Raw genomic sequence first — 17,571 nt, 5'->3', positions numbered from 1 at the left:
GCCTCAGCTCGAGGCCCCTCCTGGGAGGGACAGTCCCTCCTTGGTGCTCTTGACCTCCATGCCCTCTTGTTTCCTTCCCATCCCTGCTGCAAACTCTCACCCTCTCATTGTCTGTGTCCTTTCCCACCTCTTCTCACTCCCCACCTGACTGTAACTTCCACTGGAGAGAGAATATCTGTCTGGATCAGTGGTTCTCAACCTTCCGAATGCCATGACCCTTTAATACAGTTCCTCATGTTGTGGTGACCCCCGATTTCATTGTCACAAATTGAACATAATTAAAGCACAGTGATTAATCACAAAAACAATATGTAATTATATATGTGTTTTCCGATGGTCTTAGGCAACCCCTGTGAAAGGGTCGTTCGGCCCCCAAAGGGGTCGCGACCCACAGGTTGAGAACCGCTGGTCTGGATCGTGGCTGAGTCCCTGGCGCCCGTTCCTGCTTCCAGCCCATAGGAGGCGCTCACCAAGCGGTGGTCCGGTGAAGGAGTGTGTAGGGAAACGGAGGCCCTGCAGAGTCCCAGACGCTTTGGACACTGTGCGGAGTCGGCCCGGGCTTTCCGACACGGTGAGCCGCTGTCAGGATCCCTCCCCAGGGTCCAGCGGGCCTGGAGGAGGGAATGACAGGTGGACGGTGGTGGGACTGACGGCCAGGTTCTCCCGCTGCTGTGGTCCCACTGGGGTTCTGGAGGACAAGAGCGGATCCCTTGCAGGAGTCTCTCTTTTCACATGACCGGCCTGAGGATCCCTGAACATGGGCATGTCCCCTGGGCAGAATCCCACCCTGGTGCTCACTGGGTAGAGGACGGAGGGTCCTGAGTGGGAAGCACAGGGCGGCAGGCAGCCACGTTTCCACCCTCAGGGTGCAGTCTGGGTTCAGCAAGCACTTCCCTCTTGCCCATCTGCTCCGTGGAGCGGACTCAGCTGGGCTGTCCTTCAGCGAGTGGACAGATGGTGGTGAATTCCCCACCGACCCGCCGATGGCTTCCTCAGGTTCACGGAGAACAGGCTCCCGCTGTGAGGTTCCCATCACACGGCTGACGGCAGCCTCCTCCACCAGCGCGTTTATCTAAGAGGCAACGTGGACTGTGACAATGACAGTCAGTGTCTGCACATCGAGGGATCCTAACTGCATGTGCCTGTCACTACTTTCTTACTTCCAGCAACCTCACCCCCTCCGCCCTCGACTTGGCCACGCAGAAGTGAGGCTCAGTGCGTAGGCTGATGTGCCCACTCTCACCGAGCCCTCCTCTGTGGTGTAGGCTTTGTGCCTCCACTATGGGAGGCCAGGTCGCTTTCGTAGCAGCTCTGAGGAAAGGTAAGCAGTCCCCTTGGAAAACCTCAACAGGATTTCTGTTTCTGAAACTCCTTCCTAGACATTTATTTGCCGTAAAGGAGTGAACACACTTTCTGGCTGGCATCTCGCAGGGCCCACAGGGACACCCAGGGAGTGTCTCTGGCCAGTCCTCTGACTGGCACAGGCCGAGTCTGGACCTCCTGGGCCAGGGCAGGTTTGCTGAGGGGAATGTTCAGGTTCTTGCTTTTTATTACAAACTAGAGGCCCGGTGCACGACATTCGTGCACTGGAGGGGTGGGAGGGGTGGGGTCCCTCAGCCTGGCCTTCGCCCTCTCGCAGTCTGAGACCCCTCGGGGTATGTCCGCCTGCTGGCTTAGGCCCGCTCCCCTGTGGGAGCTCACTGATCACCAGGGGGCAGCTCCTGTGTTGAGCGTCTGCCCCCTGGTGGTCAGTGCATGTCACAGCGACCAGTCAGTCGTTCCACCGTTCAGTTAATTTGCATATTAGGGTTCTATTATACAGGATGTGTGTCTAGTTCCCCTTCCCCACATTGCGACCCAGGCTTGGCCAGCAAATGTGTCCATTGAAGGGCCACTTCTTGCCCGCTGTCCCAGAGCCTCCTGGCTGTAGCTTATGATTCTATGTTATATCACACCATGGAGGCAGCTCCACCCTCAGTGTCCCCACTGCTGGTATAGAGGCCCTGCACCTGCTTGGGCCCAGGCCACAGGCACTAACCTGCTTATGCCTTGCTGTAGGCGGAATGTGTGTCCCCCCAAATTGAAACCCTGACCCCTATGTGATGGTATTAGGGGTGGGTCCTTTGCTGTGAGTAGGATTCACAAATCCTACCCAGGGAGAAAGACTTGACCTAGGAGGCAGCTTAAGGAGATGCCATTAGCAACAGCCAAGCCGAGCTTACCTGGCTTCTCCCCGGAGCAGTGTGTCCCCATCTTATCTCTCCCCACAGCTCATTCATGCTCTAGGAATCTCCTACCAAGGAGGACCCGCTGGTGGATAGAGGCTGCGGCTCTCCCGCACAGCGCGGCACACAAGCCGGCCATCTGGGGAGGCGGGGCGTCCGACTCCTGCTGCCTGAGCTCGGCCAGATGCCCCAGACGTGGGTGCTGTGCAGGACGGTGCCCATCTGTGTTTGTTTGGGAGGCGCGTGGCACCCGCCATTATCTGTGTGGCCTTGAGCAAACTAATTAACTTCTCTGGACCTCAGCTGTCTCATTGGTAACAAGGGTTTCTAAGGGCCTCTCTGCAGTGTTTTGAGATTGAAATGCAATCACCCAGGTGAAGTGGCCCGCCCACGGCTGGGCACATAGCAGTGCTCGGGAATGGTGCATGGGCAGAGGTGTTTGATTCAGGGCATGTTCCTGAAAGACCGCAGGCCAGCTGTTTTTGTTGGGGACAACGTCAATACAAAAAAAAAAAAAAGAATCAAGTTTCTATGGCTCCCAATTCCCAAGAGACGCAAGGCCTGCTGGGAAGCGAGGCATGGGCTAAGTCATGTGCAAGAAGGTGCCCAGTTGTCACAGATCATGGGCAGGGAGGGTTCCCCCCAGACTGACCAGGGCTCTTTCTCCTCCATCAAGGTCAATGCTGAGGCCATGGTCTCAAAGCAGCAGAAGGCAATGACAGAGGTGGGCTCTGACCGCCCAGCCAGGACGGCGTCGGAATCCTGGGCAATGCCCACCCCACCCTGGCCCGGGAACAGAGTCCCTTCGGTAGTGGTGTCAACACCTGTCAGGTGTCAGGTGGATGGGAGAGGACTAGGGGGCACTTACCTTCTTCTGAGGTCCCCAGGCCTTCCCCTCACGGGGGATGTTTGTTCTCAGAGAGGAGGGACAAGGATATTGGGGTCCCAGTGCTCTCAGGGTCTGACCAGGGACCTAACGCTTGGGATGTGGGAGATGTTGAGGCCTGTGGGAATGACCGTGGCCCCACCTCACAGCCTGGCCCAGCTCTCTGTGGCCGGCAGAAGTGATGGGTGGACCCTGAGCCATGCAATGCGGGGCCGCGACCCCCAGTGGCTGGTGTGCAGGCACGTGCTTTAAAGTGAACCCCTGGTGCCCTGGCCTTCCGACCACATTTAGTACCTAGTCCGTGTCTGCTCGAGAGCTTCCGTAAAACCATCTGGAGAACTTGTCAAGCTTCAGTTGGAGCAACTGCTATGAAGAAGGATCTCCCAGGGGTATGAACGGCAGGCCTGCATGTGTGTCTCTAGGAGAGGAAGCAGCTAACGGGCCCACTTGGATGAATGTGTGACTAAGCCAGGCAGGGAGCCTGGGAATAGGATCCAGTTGATCCCTTCCTCTCCTGGCAGAGAGCCGTGGTTTGGGTTCCTGGAGAGAGCCGTGGTCTGGGTTCCTGGAGGCCCATGCGGAGACCGACACCTGGAGGCATCTCCTTGGCCAGGTGGAGAGGTGAACCAGGCCCAGGCCCAGGCCCAGACCCAGGCCAGCGACAAGGCTCCTTTCTCCATCGTTTCCGGTCCTTGCTTCGCTGCCTCACTGCAGGCACTGGGCGGGGTGATGAAGGCGGGTGGGAGGCCTGGCTGCGGGCAACCGTCCTGCTGTGTAAGCGCTGGCCCTGGTGGGCCTGGGGTGAGTTCCTGCCACAGCTCCCCTCCAATCTTAGGAATGGGCTCCTGCTTGATTCCTAACTGCATGCCTGCTCCCCCTGGGCCTGCAGGCTGCCTGCTTCCACCCCCCAGGGCAGGTTCCAGCCCATCCCAACACCTGCTTCCCCAAGAAGGGTACCTGGAACCCTGGCTCAGCGCCATGCCCCTGGGGAAGACCCCCACTATGTGCCCAAGCACAGGGCTCCCGCTGCCCTGAGGGTGGCAGCCAGGAGCACCAGTCCCCATCTCAGGCTGCCTGCCTGCCTCCGCCCTCACCTGCCCCAGGACCAAACACAGTTCTCTTTGCTGGGCCTCAACTTTCGGCCTCAGGCAGCTTCGCTCTGACTCCCAGGGAGGGGGCTTCACGTTTGGTGCTGGATTATGCTTCTATTTCCAAAGGCCAGTGGAGAGCTGTGTAGACTGTGGGTGTGGCCTCCATACTCTAAGGCTGGGGGCCCTTTGAAATCTCTCTCCTGGTCTAGGTCAGCAAATCAGAAGTCTGTCTGCCTCAACACATACCGACAGTGCTCCATCCATCGACATGACCATCTGCACTGTCGGTCTGTCCATCCACCCGCCTGTCCTCTTTCTGAGCCATCTCTACCGGAGAAGAGAAACCCTCCAAAGCTGTCGGTTTCAAGGCTCTTTTCTCTCTAAAGTTCACCCGCTCCTTCTCCCACTGATGCCCCTCACCCCATGTTTGCAAAATGGGAGGAGGCAGCCCTCCCCTCCCCCTTCCCTGGGTGCCATCCCTGCTCCCCCCACCCCGCCGCCTTCTACGACCCCTGCCCCCTGGAGGGCAGGCCCGAGGTTTCTTGGCACCAGCAGCTGAGAGTGGGTCCCTCCTGGGCTTAAAGGTGCAGCTGCCCCTGCAGTCACCTCTCATTTTTGCCTCCCATCCCCCTAATTCGCTGGTTAACAAAGATGTGCTGTGCCCTGAAGTCAGACACCTCAGTCAATGATGGGTGCTGATGCTTTTACTTAAAAATGCTGCTTGCTTGCTTTTCTCTCTGCTGTCCTTCCCTCTCCCCCATTCCTGGGGCCCGGCAGAAGTGATGGGTGGACCCTGAGTGGGACCTTGGTGGGACCCCGACGGGCTCATCTGGCCCTCTGAACCCCGGCTTCCTTTCTCCCTGGAGCTGCCACAGGCTCTCTGAGAGGTAAAAGAAAACCAAAGCGAAGGGCAGAAGTACTTTGAGATTCTTGGGCGTCTGGATTCTCCCTTTGATGGGAGGTGCAGGCCACAGTGTGATTGGGGGTGGCCGCGAGGAAGCCGAGACACTGTCCAGGTGCTCAGAGGAGCTCTGTGGCCCAGGCCACCCTCTGAGAGTCACGCTAAGGAGGTGACGGATCCAGCAGGCGGCCTTGGACGCGCAGAGCTCAGCGGAGGAAACACACACCCTTCACGGATCACGAGACACCATCAAGGCCCTGTTCTCTGCAGCGCGCAATAGTGGTTACAGGTCTCAGATCAGCAAGGCAGTCCCTGCATGACTTGGACCCACCCTGATGCATGAAGTCTGTGACCTCCATCTAGGATGGGTGTTTGAGCCTCTAAGAGGGCAGAACCTCTCCTCCCTGAATCCATGACGAGCCTTAGGCTGGTAGGAATGAGGGGATGGGGTGACTGCCCTCTCTAGGTGTCCACCCTAGCAGGGGGCTGCCAGTGGGTCTGTGAGGCCCGAGGAGGGAGGTGACTCGGGCCAGCTCACAGAGGTGTGTGAGGGCAGAGGCCACACTGAAACTTTCATTGTGGGGAATCCCGCCCTGGCCTGGTCCTTAGCCAGTGCCCACAGAGGCTGGGAGAGAAGAGGCAGCTTTGCCTCGGGGGCCCAGGCAGCAGGCCACCTGTCTGGAGAGGCCCTGAGCTGGGAGGGTCTGAGGATGGAGATACTACTCCTCCCCACAGAGTCCCCCAAACATGGCACTCAGCAAGTCCACCCCAGCCCAGCCCTGGCGCTGCAGCATCTGAGCTCATAGAAGCCAGTGAGGGAGGCTGCGGGGAGAGGGCAGCCCTTACACCAAGCCCCTGGTCTCCCGGGACCCATTCAGCCCCTCCAGCTGGTCCTCTCCATCCTGCTCAGCCTCAGCATCCAGCTCTGCTTTCGCACAGCTTCCCGGCAGGGGGGTGCTGGGGAGGCACGGGAAAAGCCGGCCTTCCTGCTTCATTTCCGCCAGCTCCTTGGCACAGCAGCTGGGCGTGTTGGTCTCATAGGTGTCATGGAAGGTGTTGTAGTCCACCTCATAGAAGCCCTTTTCCAAGGTGAGGACTGGCGTGAACCGGTGGCCCCAGAGCACCTCTGTATCCATGTAGGAGCTCCGTGCTTGGCAAGTCATGCCTGCAGAACAGAGGGTACATGTATTAGGACTGGCCACAGCCATGCATGCAGCCAACCATGCAGTTATCATCCATCTATTCATTCATTCACCCATCATTCATCTATCCATCCATCCATCATCCATCCATCCATCCAACCATCTAATTACCCATCCATCTATTCACCCAATCACCCATCATTCATATATCCATCCATCCAACCACCTAATTATCCATCCATCTATTCACCCAATCACCCATCATTATCTATCCACCCATCACCCATCCAGCCACCCACCACCACTTGATCATTCATCGAGCATTTGCTGAACATCTACTTTGTGCTAAGCTAAATACGCTACTTTGTGCACACCTGAAGGAGCTCAAGGTGTGAGACAGAAAGTAACAAATTAAATGCAAGATTCTGGCAGGGGTTCCTGGAGACTGGAATGGATAATTCTGGAATAGTCGGAGCTATGGACATGACTCCTGAAAACAGCATTGAGGTCTAGAAGACTGAGACGAAAAGAGGCGGGGAAAGAGCTAGAACAAAGACATATCCAGAGTGATTCAGAGGGAGTGCATGCGGAGAAGCAGACAGGCATTTAGGACACATGGGGATTGTTTTGAGTAGACACATATGGGCAGAAAACTCTCTCTTCCCTTCTCTCTCTCTCTCTCTCTCTCTCTCTCTCACACACACACACACACACACACACACACACACACACAGCTGGCTCCTTGATGGGAGCATGCTCCAATGCCTCTGTTCCCTGTCCACTGGGCCTGGCAAGCCCATGTTATTTTGGGGTGTCACTTGCTCTCAGGAGAGGGGAAGAGGGAGGGGAACTGTGTTTCATGGGCCAGGAAGCCTCTGTGCTCAGGGCAGGAAGAAGGCCCCACTCTGATACGGAGTCTTCTGCCCACGGAAGGGACGAGCCAGTGCTCTCTGCGGACTGGAGGAGAAGCCCGCAGCTTGGCCTTTGGCGGGAGGGGGTCTCAACGAACCCTCGCAGGTCAGAGGCTGCTTCCCAGCAGTCTGTGCTCCATGCTGGGCCACCCCAGTGCACGCTGCCCACCGCGGGCTCCGGCATCTGGGCTGCTCTCTGCCCTGGGGGTGCGGGAGGGGCCTGCCTGGGTCAGGCCTTGCCATTTAGTCGTTGCCCCTGGTTGTCCAACCCCCAGGGTCAGCAGAGCTGTGGGGCCCAAGCTGGTACCAAGCAGCCTACCAGCTGTCAGGTCAGCTGTCACAGATTCTGGGCCTCAGGAAAGACAGCGGGCAGGGCCTCCGCAGCGCCTGTGGGTCCAGCCTCTGCGGCTCTGCCTGGTCTTCTGTCCCCATCCTGGGTGGACAGGGGGTGACCCTGCAGCTAGAGATCCCACCTGTGGCCCTCGTGGTCCTCTCCCAATGCATTTGGAAATGGCAGGAGCCTCCCCCCCCACTCCGCCCCCGGTGCCAGGCACGATGCTGTAGATGTTTTTTCATTTAATCGTTCAATCCCCCAATGACCCTGTGAGATTGGAATCCTCATTGTCTCAGAGGCAGATGATAGCAGAGTTGTGCTGGGCAAACCCGGGCCTGAATCACAGCCCACACCGGGCTCTGTACGTGTGGCCATCAAGCCATAAAAGTCGTTGATTGGGTCAGATATGGGTGGCCTCCCTCCTTCATCTCCCTGGCCTCCCTGCAGCCTCAAGGACAGCAGCAAGGGGAGCCCAGGTCATGGCAGGGGAGAAGGTCCCCAGAAAGGTCGAGTCAACTGCAGGCCACTGACTTTGAAGGAGGCCAGATGACCACAGTCAGCTGTGCAGGCTCCAAACCCACTCCCTCTGCTTCAGGTGGCAGTGAGGGTGGCCAGGGGGGTGGCCAGGGCAATGCCTGCCTTCCCATTTGTCCCCATGGGTCTGATCTGACCCCTCATTCGTGGCCTTGGAGTTGAGCTCCTCCTGCAAAAACTCAGCCTGTGTTCTGACCCTGAGCCCCGCACCAAGGGCAGCACAACCTGTGAGCCCCAGCCTGGAGGAGGCTGCTTCTGGCACCCTGACTGCCCTCAGTCCCAGGGGCTCCTGCAGCTGCTGCCACATGCTGCCTGGCCCGGCTCGGCCCAGCAGATGGCCAAGCGGCCTGGCTGCACCGGCCCCTGGGACCCATTAGCATCCCCAGCCACGTCCCACTGGCTCCGCAGGGGAGCTCTGTGGCTGCCCCCGCCTGGCTCGCCCACCCAGCAGCCAGCTTTCTGGAAGGTGCGGACGGCTTGTTTGGCCACCGGTGTGACAGGCCCCTAACATTTGGGGCAGCGTGGTATGGTGGACCAGGCGTTAGATCTGTAAGTGAAGGCCGGAGTGTGACCACCTCGTCTGCTGGAAGCTGCCCCCTGCAGATGAAGCCAGCCCTGCGGTGTTGTTGCAAAAATGAGAAAAATGTTTCTACAAGTGAGTTTTCTACAAGTGCTCCGTCTACTGAGTGAAAAAAGGAGAAAGTAGTAAGAGGAGTGAGGGGAGGTGACTAAGGAGCAGGTGCAGGTTTGGCCAGAAGGCCCCTCATCCAAGGGATCCGGCCACGGTGGGTGTGGGGCTTGGACTCCTCCAACCAGGACTCCCCAGACCCCCACGCAGAGCTCCGTGTGGCTGAGGAATGAGGACACTCGGCGGCTGCCAGCTGCCTATCAGAGTCAACAGCTAAGCAGGGCAGTGCCAGGCTGTCTGTGGAGAGGGCATGGCTTGGGCATACATGGATGCGGAGAGTTCTCTGCACACCCAGTGTTCACTGAGCCGGAAGCTGGGGGCAGGCTCCTGGGGGCAGGGGGAGGAGCTAGAAGAGCCCCCTCCCACAGGTCTGGGACCTAGGTGTCTCTTCAAAAACAGGACTCTGAGCCGGGCCTGCATAGCTCAGTGGTTGAGTGTGGACCTATGAACCAGGAGGTCACAGTTCTATTCCCGGTCAGAGCACATGTCCGGATTGCGGGCTGGATCCCCAGTGTGGGGTGTGCAGGAGGCAGCCGATCAATGATTCTCTCTCATCATTGATGTTTCTATCTCTCTCTCCCTCTCCTTTCCTCTCTGAAACCAATAAAAATATATTAAAGAAGAAAAAAAAAGATTCTGAGACTTGGGAAATCCCTGAGTCTGGGAAATGCAGCTCACTTTCCTCTCTTCACCAAGCAATTCACAGCATGGAAAGACACCATCAAGTCCCTTTGTTAGGAACCAGATCTCCTTTGTTTAACCCCGTGATCCCCAAAGTCATTTGATCACACTGCTCCTCTCGGGTAGACACCTGGGCCAGGCTGGGAAGAGGCAGGCGGATTAGCCTGTGGGAAACTCGTGACAACGTTGGGGTCCCTGCTTCGGTGTGAATCTTGACTCTACAACTTGGTAGCACCTCTCCTGCACGAATCTTAACCCTACAACCTGGACAAATAATAACTCCCCTGCCTGTGCCTGTGTCCTAACCTGGGACCCACGGAACAATCTTACGTGTTGAAAGTTCAGAGCCTGGCCTGAACGTTGGGAGGGTTCGATGAACCCCAGCTGTTGTTATTACTTGACCTTGAGCAACAAGGTCACACTTTCGGGAGCGGCTGGCGGACTCTGCCAGCTCAGGATTCTCAGGCAGGAACCTCCACCCTCTGCAATCCCAGTGGCCTACGCTCCTGGGCGTGGGGCGGCCAAGGAAGATGAAGTGTCTTACCTGTGGCCTCCACCATCCCTTCCAGAATGACCACGATTTCAAACTCCTCTTGACCCAGCTGGGCCCGGGACATCTCCCAGAAAGGGCTCTTCTCGTTGATCTCGTGGGAGATGATGAGCGGCGACACGAGGAAGAGGCGGTCGTCCCCGGTGTCGAAGCCCACGTTGATGTCGGTCTGGTTCAGGGGGATGAACTCCCCCTCCTTGGTCTGCCGGGACTTGATGAGCTTGGCCCGGATGGAGGCCTCCACGATGTGGGAGTTCCTGAGGTCCCCCACGCGGAACATGAGGCAGAGCTTCTCGTCCCGAATGGAGATGACCGCGTGGTTGGAGAACATGAGCGTCTCGGCTCTCTTCTTGGGCTGGCTGATCTTGACAAACATGCAGCCCACCATGAAGGCGTTGACGATGGAGCCCAGGATGGCCTGCACCATCAGGAGGATGATGCCCTCCGGGCACTTCTCCGTGATCACCCGAAAGCCGTACCCGATGGTGGTTTCCGTCTCGATGGAGAACAGGAAGGCCGACACGAAGCCACTGAGGTTTTCGACACAGGGAATCCACTCTTTGTCCCCAACGTGGTCCAGGTCGCCCCGGATGTAGGCGATGAGCCACCACAGGAAGCCGAAGAAGAGCCAGGTGATGGTGTAGACCATGGTGAAGACCAGCAGGTTGAAGCGCCACTTGAGGTCCACCAGCGTGGTGAAGAGGTCGCTCAGGTACCGGTAGGTCTCCTGGACGTTGCCATGGTGCACGTTGCACTTGCCGGTCTTTTCCATGTAGCGCTGGCGTGGCTTCTTGCCCTCGGCCAGCAGGCGGGTGTGGTCCGTGGCGATGGGCACGTAATCGCGAGCCTGTTTGGGGATCTTCCTGGGGTCTCTGGGAGTGACTCCAATCTCCATGTTCTGGTTCATGGCATTCCTGGAATCCCCAGCCATCGCTGGGACACCTGAGTTAAAAATAAAGACATCATCATGAAGTGGACTATTCTGATTCTTAGAGACACCGGACTTCAAGGTCACTCCCACCTCTGAGCTCACCAAGGCCTCTCTTCTATGTGCAGTCGACCAGACTGTGGGATTCTCAAGGGAAGGGAACATGTTTTCTTAATGATTGACTTGTATCCCTGGTGACTAGTACAGGGTCATTGAGGTATAATAGAGGGTCAATAGGTGTTTGTTGAAGGAATCAATGAACAGTTCCTAGGTGCAAAGTAGGCATGATGTGGTTAAGGGAGTTAAAGAAATCTGGGAGCGATTTAAAAAATTACAATTGCAACAACTTACTAAATTCTCCCCAGAGCCCACATATTATACATGGACTGTCATTTGTATCCACAACAACCCATCGGAGTAGGATCCCGTACTCTCTGTCATAAATACTGTATTGTTTGCTTACACATCATGTTCATTTCTAATAGTCTCTTTCCCTCCATTAGAATGTAAGCTCCGTGGTTGCCAGAGGCAGGAGGGAGGGGGAGGGAGGGAGTGAAATGGGTGAAGGGTTCACCCGGCTGGTGGCTGGCATGGCTCAGTGGTTGAGCGTCAACCAGAAACTAAGAGGTGGCTGGTTCAATTCCTGGTCAGAGCAGATGCCTGGTCAGGGCACATGACTGGGTTGCAGGCTCAATCCCCAGTGGGGACCTTGCAGGAGGCAGCTAATCAATCACTTCCTCTCTCTCATCGATGTTTCTATCTCTCTATTCCTTTCCCTTTCCCTCTCAAAACCAATATATATATACACACACATATGTATATATGTATGTATACATATATATATTTAAAGAAATGGGTGAAGGATTCAAAAGGCACAAACTTCAGTTATAAGGTAGGTCCAGAGGGTGCAGTGTCCAGCATGGTGACTATAGGTAACAACGCTGCATCGTCTACTGGAAAGTTGCTGAGAGAGTAGCTCTTAGATGTTCTCACATAAGAGAAAATACTGTAACTGTGTGCTGAAGTGCTAAGGACAGTACCTAGACTTTCCCGTGGTGATGATTTTGCATTGCATACACATATCAAATCATTATATTGTTCACCTAAAACTAATGCCATGTTCTATGTCAGTTGTATCTCAAAAATAAATTTTTTAAAAGGCTGTAAAACATTTTTGGAGTGTGAGCCGCGCTTGAAAGAAACACCCAGAAGCTGTGGTACTGGCTCTGATTTTCTGATGTTCTGCTCACACCATGTAAGATGCTAGAAGATTATCTCAGATCTTCACAACAAAGCTATCAGACTGGTGCTGTTATTCTCTCTCCAACCTTCCGATGAGAAAGTGAAGTTCAGGCAGAGAGTGGCTGAGTGAGGGCTGGGTTCTGGTTTTCACTCGCCAGCACCCACCATATGTGGCCCGCAGAGTGGATGTTCTATGGCTCCCGCGTAGACTGATGAGCTGCTCCCTCCAGAAAGTTCTATGACCTTCTGATCCTGGGAGAAGCTGCAGGAATCCATTTATTGTCTTCACTAGCTGAGACCCCCAAAAGCTAGTAACCTTTGAAGTCCTAGCAAAGGTCAGGGCTGTGCACCACCCAGTTAATCTAGACACCACCCACTTAATCTAGATAATGGTAGCTGAAGCATCATCCCCCACCTTAGTTCACTGAATTCCTTAGATACTTGTGTAGATCCCTGTTGATTATTATTGATCAGATATTCTGCCTATTTCTGGAAATTGTCTACCGATGAGCTAATCCATGTGTCATTCAAACCATCTTACCCTAGGGCTACCCCAGATCAAATAAAAGGTTGGAGCGGCCTGAGCGTCGGAGGAAGTCCTTCTGGACTTGCCCGCCTGGTCCCCCAATATTTCAAAATTATCTCGTGTCATTTTTCTCTCATTTGTGTGCAGCTCCTCTTTTCAGATCCCAAACCCTGATCCACGCAGGACGTGGAAGGAAACACACGACATCTGTCACCAACAAGAAGCCACCTTGGGGACCGGGACTGCTATCATTCAGTCCTTCTTCCTCTTTATAAGCAAGCTTTTTTTTTCTTTTTTTATTTTTATTTCCTGGGATCTCGCCTTCCCCAGAAACTGCATCCCCAATAGAACAACCCGGATGAATGTCCCCTAACCACAGAGCCAGCTGCCTCGGGTGACGCTGGCAGCCCTTTCCTCTGCTGATGAGCGATGGCAGAAGTTCCAGATATCTCACTGAGGGGCACAGGAAGGGCTGTTTGTGTCGGACATCTGTTGTCCACTCTGCACAGGGCCACCTGCTCCTGCTCCTGGACACGACAGTCACCAAGGCAAATGAGGGATGCGCTCGGTGCTGTTTGCAGGATCCCAGCGTGAGTTTGCTCTGCCCCCAGGCAGGAGACTTTTACGGAAAACCCGATGGGAGATGTCCAGAAACAGTGAGACCTGCCAGGAATCCCAAGGCCCCGTGCGCCCCTGGGACCTCAGCGGCTGGACCCAGATGAGGCCTGAGGGGAGCACTGCTGGGGCTCCCCAAGCCTCTGAAACTGGGCAGGCAGGCGCAGTGCCCCCCAGAGGAGTCCGTGGCCGGGGCACCTGGGAAAGCGTGCTCTGCTCTCCTGCCCTCAGCTCTTTGGGGAAAACAGCTTTCTGCTGATTTTCTGCACTGTTTCCTCTTTATTTTTAAACACACTGTCATATATTCTTGGAGGAGGAGGAGGCCTTGTGCTGTCCTGGAAGCAGAGAAAGGTTTTCTAGGGCACTCGGCCCAGATGGGAAGCCGCCGGTGTCCAGCAGATGGGAAAGGGGGCTCCCTCCAGTCCGGTCCTGGGGCGCGTTCCCCCAGGGGCTGGGCTTATCTGCAGAAGCGGCTCCTCGCTTAGCCCAGGTGAGATCTGAGTCTTGCTCAGCTGCTCTTGAAAGAAACACCCAGAAGCTGTGGTAGTCGGTCTCATTTCTTGATGACGTCAGACTTGCTCTGGGATCCAAAGACATGGTCCCTACCTGCCTCGGCCTCAGTTTACTGCTATAAAACGCAAATACTGCCCTAACCGGTTTGGCTCAGTGGATAGACGTCAGTTCTGTGGACTGAAGGGTCTCAGGTTTGATTCTGGTCAAGGGCATATGCCTTGGTTGCGGGCACATCCCCAGTAGTGGGTGTGCAGGAGGCAGCGGATCGATGTTTCTGTCTCATCGATGTTTCTAACTCTCTATCCCTCTCCATTCCTCTCTGTAAAAAATCAATAAAATATTAAAGAAAACAAAGAGTGTGAATACTATTTTCTGCCCGTCCATCCCTGGGGGCCATTATGGAGATCCAGGGAGAGAATGCCTGAATATGAACCTAAATGTAAATATAAATGTAAATGCATATGCATCAGTTCTCCTTGAATTGAAACGTAATACAATATTCCATTAACCCCATTTTAAAGAGGAAGAAAGAGGCCTAAGCATCGGAGAATGGAAAGCACCCCACCCGCTACCCCGATTTGCAGGGCAAGCTTGGAGCTGAAAGGCTTGGAGCCTCTACTACCCAGATTTCTTCAAAGAAAGAGCAAGTGCAATACCCATTTTAGAAACCTTAGCCTCCAGGGCTGTGGCCCATCAAGTCAAAAGACTATTCAGGGGCAGTGAGATTCTTTTTATTGAGATATAACTGGCATATCATATTGCATTATGAGATGTTCAGGAGCCATTGTATTAATTTATGCATCTGTTCAGCAAGCATTAGCTGAGCCACTACTACAGTCCATCTCCTGTGCTAAGAGCTGGAGATAAAGCACTGACTAAGATAAACGCAGATGCAGGCCCGTGTAGTTGATATTCTAGCCCTGCCCCTTTGAACCCAGAGGTCTGTGGGCACTGCCTGTGGAGGGAGGAGCAGGGAGAAAGGCCTGGCTGGGTACCACACCCACGCTCCGCAGGACCAGGGAGAGGCACCCATTCGAGCAAATCCTGTTAAACCTCATCAAGCCCCGCCCTGCTCTTCATCTTCAGTCCTTCCCGTGTCCCCAAGTGGGAAGCTGTGTAGAGACATGATTAAAGCTCTGGGGAAAAATGTCCAACAAAGTGGTTTAATCTCTTTGATATAAAAATACAAGGGAATCAAAAGAGGCAACGTCAAAGGAAGTCGTGTTTTAAGAGATATATTAACGAATGTCACGTCCATTGCAATGGCCGTCAGTGTGAAGAATTCCAACCTTTCCTTCCCCAGTGAAGGAAACTCTGTCGAGGACGCTCTAGCCCAGTGATGGCGAACCTTTTGAGCTCGGTGTGTCAGCATTTTGAAAAACCCTAACTTAACTCTGGTGCCGTGTCACAGATAGAAATGTTTTAATATTTGCAACCATAGTAAAACAAAGACTTATATTTTTGATATTTATTTTATATATTTAAATGCCACTTAACAAAGAAAAATCAACCAAAAAAATGAGTTCACGTGTCACCTCTGACACACGTGTCATAGGTTCGCCTTCACTGCTCTAGAAAGTCGGGAGTTTGACAGGCGCTGCCCTTGGGCGTCAGCAGGGTTTCCTGAACAGGACACTGGGCTGGGAGGCTTGTCTCAGACTCAGTTTCCCTATCGTGGAGATGGGAAGTGCCGGCATCCCCGTTCCCTCCTACACTGGGTCCAAGTCTGCATCCCCTGAGATGTGGGATACGGGGTGAGGTTGGAGGAAGAGTGGATATACTCAGATCTCACACTGAGCTATTTGTATGCGGTTCTATAGGAATCTCCATGGCTGTACTGGTTGTTAAGACATGAAAATCCTCCAAACAGGTTGGTGAGTAGGCTGCCCAATGCCCTCAGAGGTCCTCTAGGTGAGCAGGAAGCCTTAAAGGTGTGATCACAAAATAACCGATGAAGGACATAGAAACAGAGGCGTGGATACATGGAACAGACCAACAGCTGTCCAGGGGGGTGGGGGAGGGGCGGCTGGATGAAATAAGGTGAAGAGATTAGCCAAAGAACATATATGCATAACCCATAGACACAGACAACAATGAGATTTAAAGTTTGAAAACCCATTGGAAACTGTGGCACAGATTCATTCAGTTGGTCAATCAGTGAAACCCCCATTGGAGAGCTGTTGTCAGTGAATGCTGTGTGGGCGCTGTGCTGGGTGGGTGCTGGGTGCTGGGTGGACGCTGTGCCGGGTGCTGGGGGCGGCAGGAGTGGGGCAGCGCTGCACCAGCCTCCCCTCACTTTCCATCACAGCATCTTGTTAAATGCAGACTCTGATTCAGTAGTTCGGGGGTTCCCAGTGTGGACCCCCCTAAACCTCAGGGCGCCTGCACGGTGGCCTCCCCAACTCAGAGAACACACAGGAAGGTCAGAATGTAAAAATTCCTAAGCAAAAGCGCGTCCCGGCAGGCAGTCACGTCCTTGGCCTGTAGCTTCCTGGACAAGGATCATTCTTCGCCTGAAGGGAGCCTGTCTGTTGTCCTGTGCAGCTAAGGGATCAGACCTCTGAATCTCAGAGAAATCCCCTTTTCCAGACCTCCCAGGGCACAACCACTGGCACCTGAGCAGAGACCACAGAGCCCTCACTGTTCTCTCGTTCCCCGAATGCCATCTCCACCTGCGGTCAATGTTAACCATTAACTGCCCCTCACCCCGGGTGTAAAGGAAGGATGGGCTCTCCATTTGCCTTTTTAGCTGATCCCAGCTGATTCCCTGCTTTGCTTTCTCCCGCCCCCTTCATCTACCACCACGGATACCATGTAACCCCCTACATCCCCTCCTTTTATTCTAATGTATAAAATAAGCTGTAAAACTGTCCTTCTCTGGAGCATTTTTTCAATCCACTGAGATTTTGCTTCCTGGCAATTGTCATCAATCTGGCTCAAATGAACTCATAAAAACTCTACCGGTTTGGACATTTCTTATGTCAACTCCTGAGCCTGCAGTTTTTCAAGGAACTTCCGGTGATGTGGATGCCGCTGGTCCTCAGTCCAGGCCCGCCCTAATCAGCTGGCAGCTGGGCCCTCGCTGAGGCCTGTGACCCAGGCCGGACAACCTGACCCCAGGCTAACAGGCAGCCTGGGCCAAGGACTGTGGCTCTATTTTCTGCCTTTGAGGAGCTCATGTTATGGCTGGTAACACACAGGCAACAGTCAGTGCAACACAGAGTGACAGAGACCCAGGAGCAGCTCTAAGCTCTGCATGCCCAGGGTGGGCCGGAGGAGCCTGGGTGGTAAGGAGGAGCCTGGGTGGGCAGGGTGGGCAGGAGCCGGGGAGCCTGGTGTAGGAGGCTGAGAGGAGCCTTCCTGCCCTGAGAACCTGGGAGCAGACAGCATCACCCCAGAGGCTCATTTATGGGGCACCCAGTGTGTCCTCCCCGCTGGGTGCTGTCCATGCACTGTCTCCTTTAACACTTACATGGAGGAAGTCCTACTGGTGGCCTCCTTTACAGACCACAAAGGCAGTGACTTAGTGACTTGCCTAAGGCCACTCCCTTATTAAGCGGCAGGACCTGACTCCACAGCCTCCCATGGCAGCACCGCTGCCTCTGAGGTGGCTCCTCGTCCACCCTCGGGGTTTGACCGGCTCGTCAATGGTTCCGAGCCTCTGGGCTCAGGCCCTGACACACGTGGCCAGGAGGCAGCCGGATGACACGTGCTGATCTGTGCCAGGAAACCAGTCTATGATTTACTGCTCTGTGCCTCGTGGCCAGGCTGCGCAGCAGGGCTGGGGCCACCACCTTCTCCCTG

General features: G+C 54.8%; 1 protein-coding gene across 1 annotated transcript; it reads right to left on the bottom strand.

Annotated features, from left to right (window-relative positions):
• Window positions 1-5,841: 5,841 nt before the first annotated feature.
• Window positions 5,842-10,940, bottom strand: KCNJ5 (potassium voltage-gated channel subfamily J member 5). The gene is made up of 2 exons (XM_023762551.1): window positions 9,938-10,940; window positions 5,842-6,268 (listed from the first exon to the last, which is right to left on the bottom strand). Exons 1-2 carry the CDS (start codon window positions 10,872-10,874, stop codon window positions 5,946-5,948), a joined length of 1,260 nt encoding a protein of 419 aa, XP_023618319.1. The 5' UTR covers window positions 10,875-10,940; the 3' UTR covers window positions 5,842-5,945.
• Between the last annotated feature and the right edge of the window lie 6,631 nt (window positions 10,941-17,571).

This window comes from Myotis lucifugus, unplaced genomic scaffold (genome assembly GCF_000147115.1).
Source record: "Myotis lucifugus unplaced genomic scaffold, Myoluc2.0 scaffold_250, whole genome shotgun sequence".
NCBI classification, from domain to species: domain Eukaryota; kingdom Metazoa; phylum Chordata; class Mammalia; order Chiroptera; family Vespertilionidae; genus Myotis; species Myotis lucifugus.
Note: the sequence above shows the minus strand (reverse complement) of the source record. Positions and strands in the feature narration are given on the sequence as shown.

Coding starts and splice junctions, on each gene's coding strand:
- KCNJ5 (XM_023762551.1), bottom strand. CDS start 10,874: ATGGCTGGGGATTCCAGGAATGCCATGAACCAGAACATGGAGATTGGA. Junction 6,269..9,937: donor AGGGATGGTGGAGGCCACAG/GTAAGACACTTC, acceptor TCTGTTCTGCAG/GCATGACTTGCCAAGCACGG.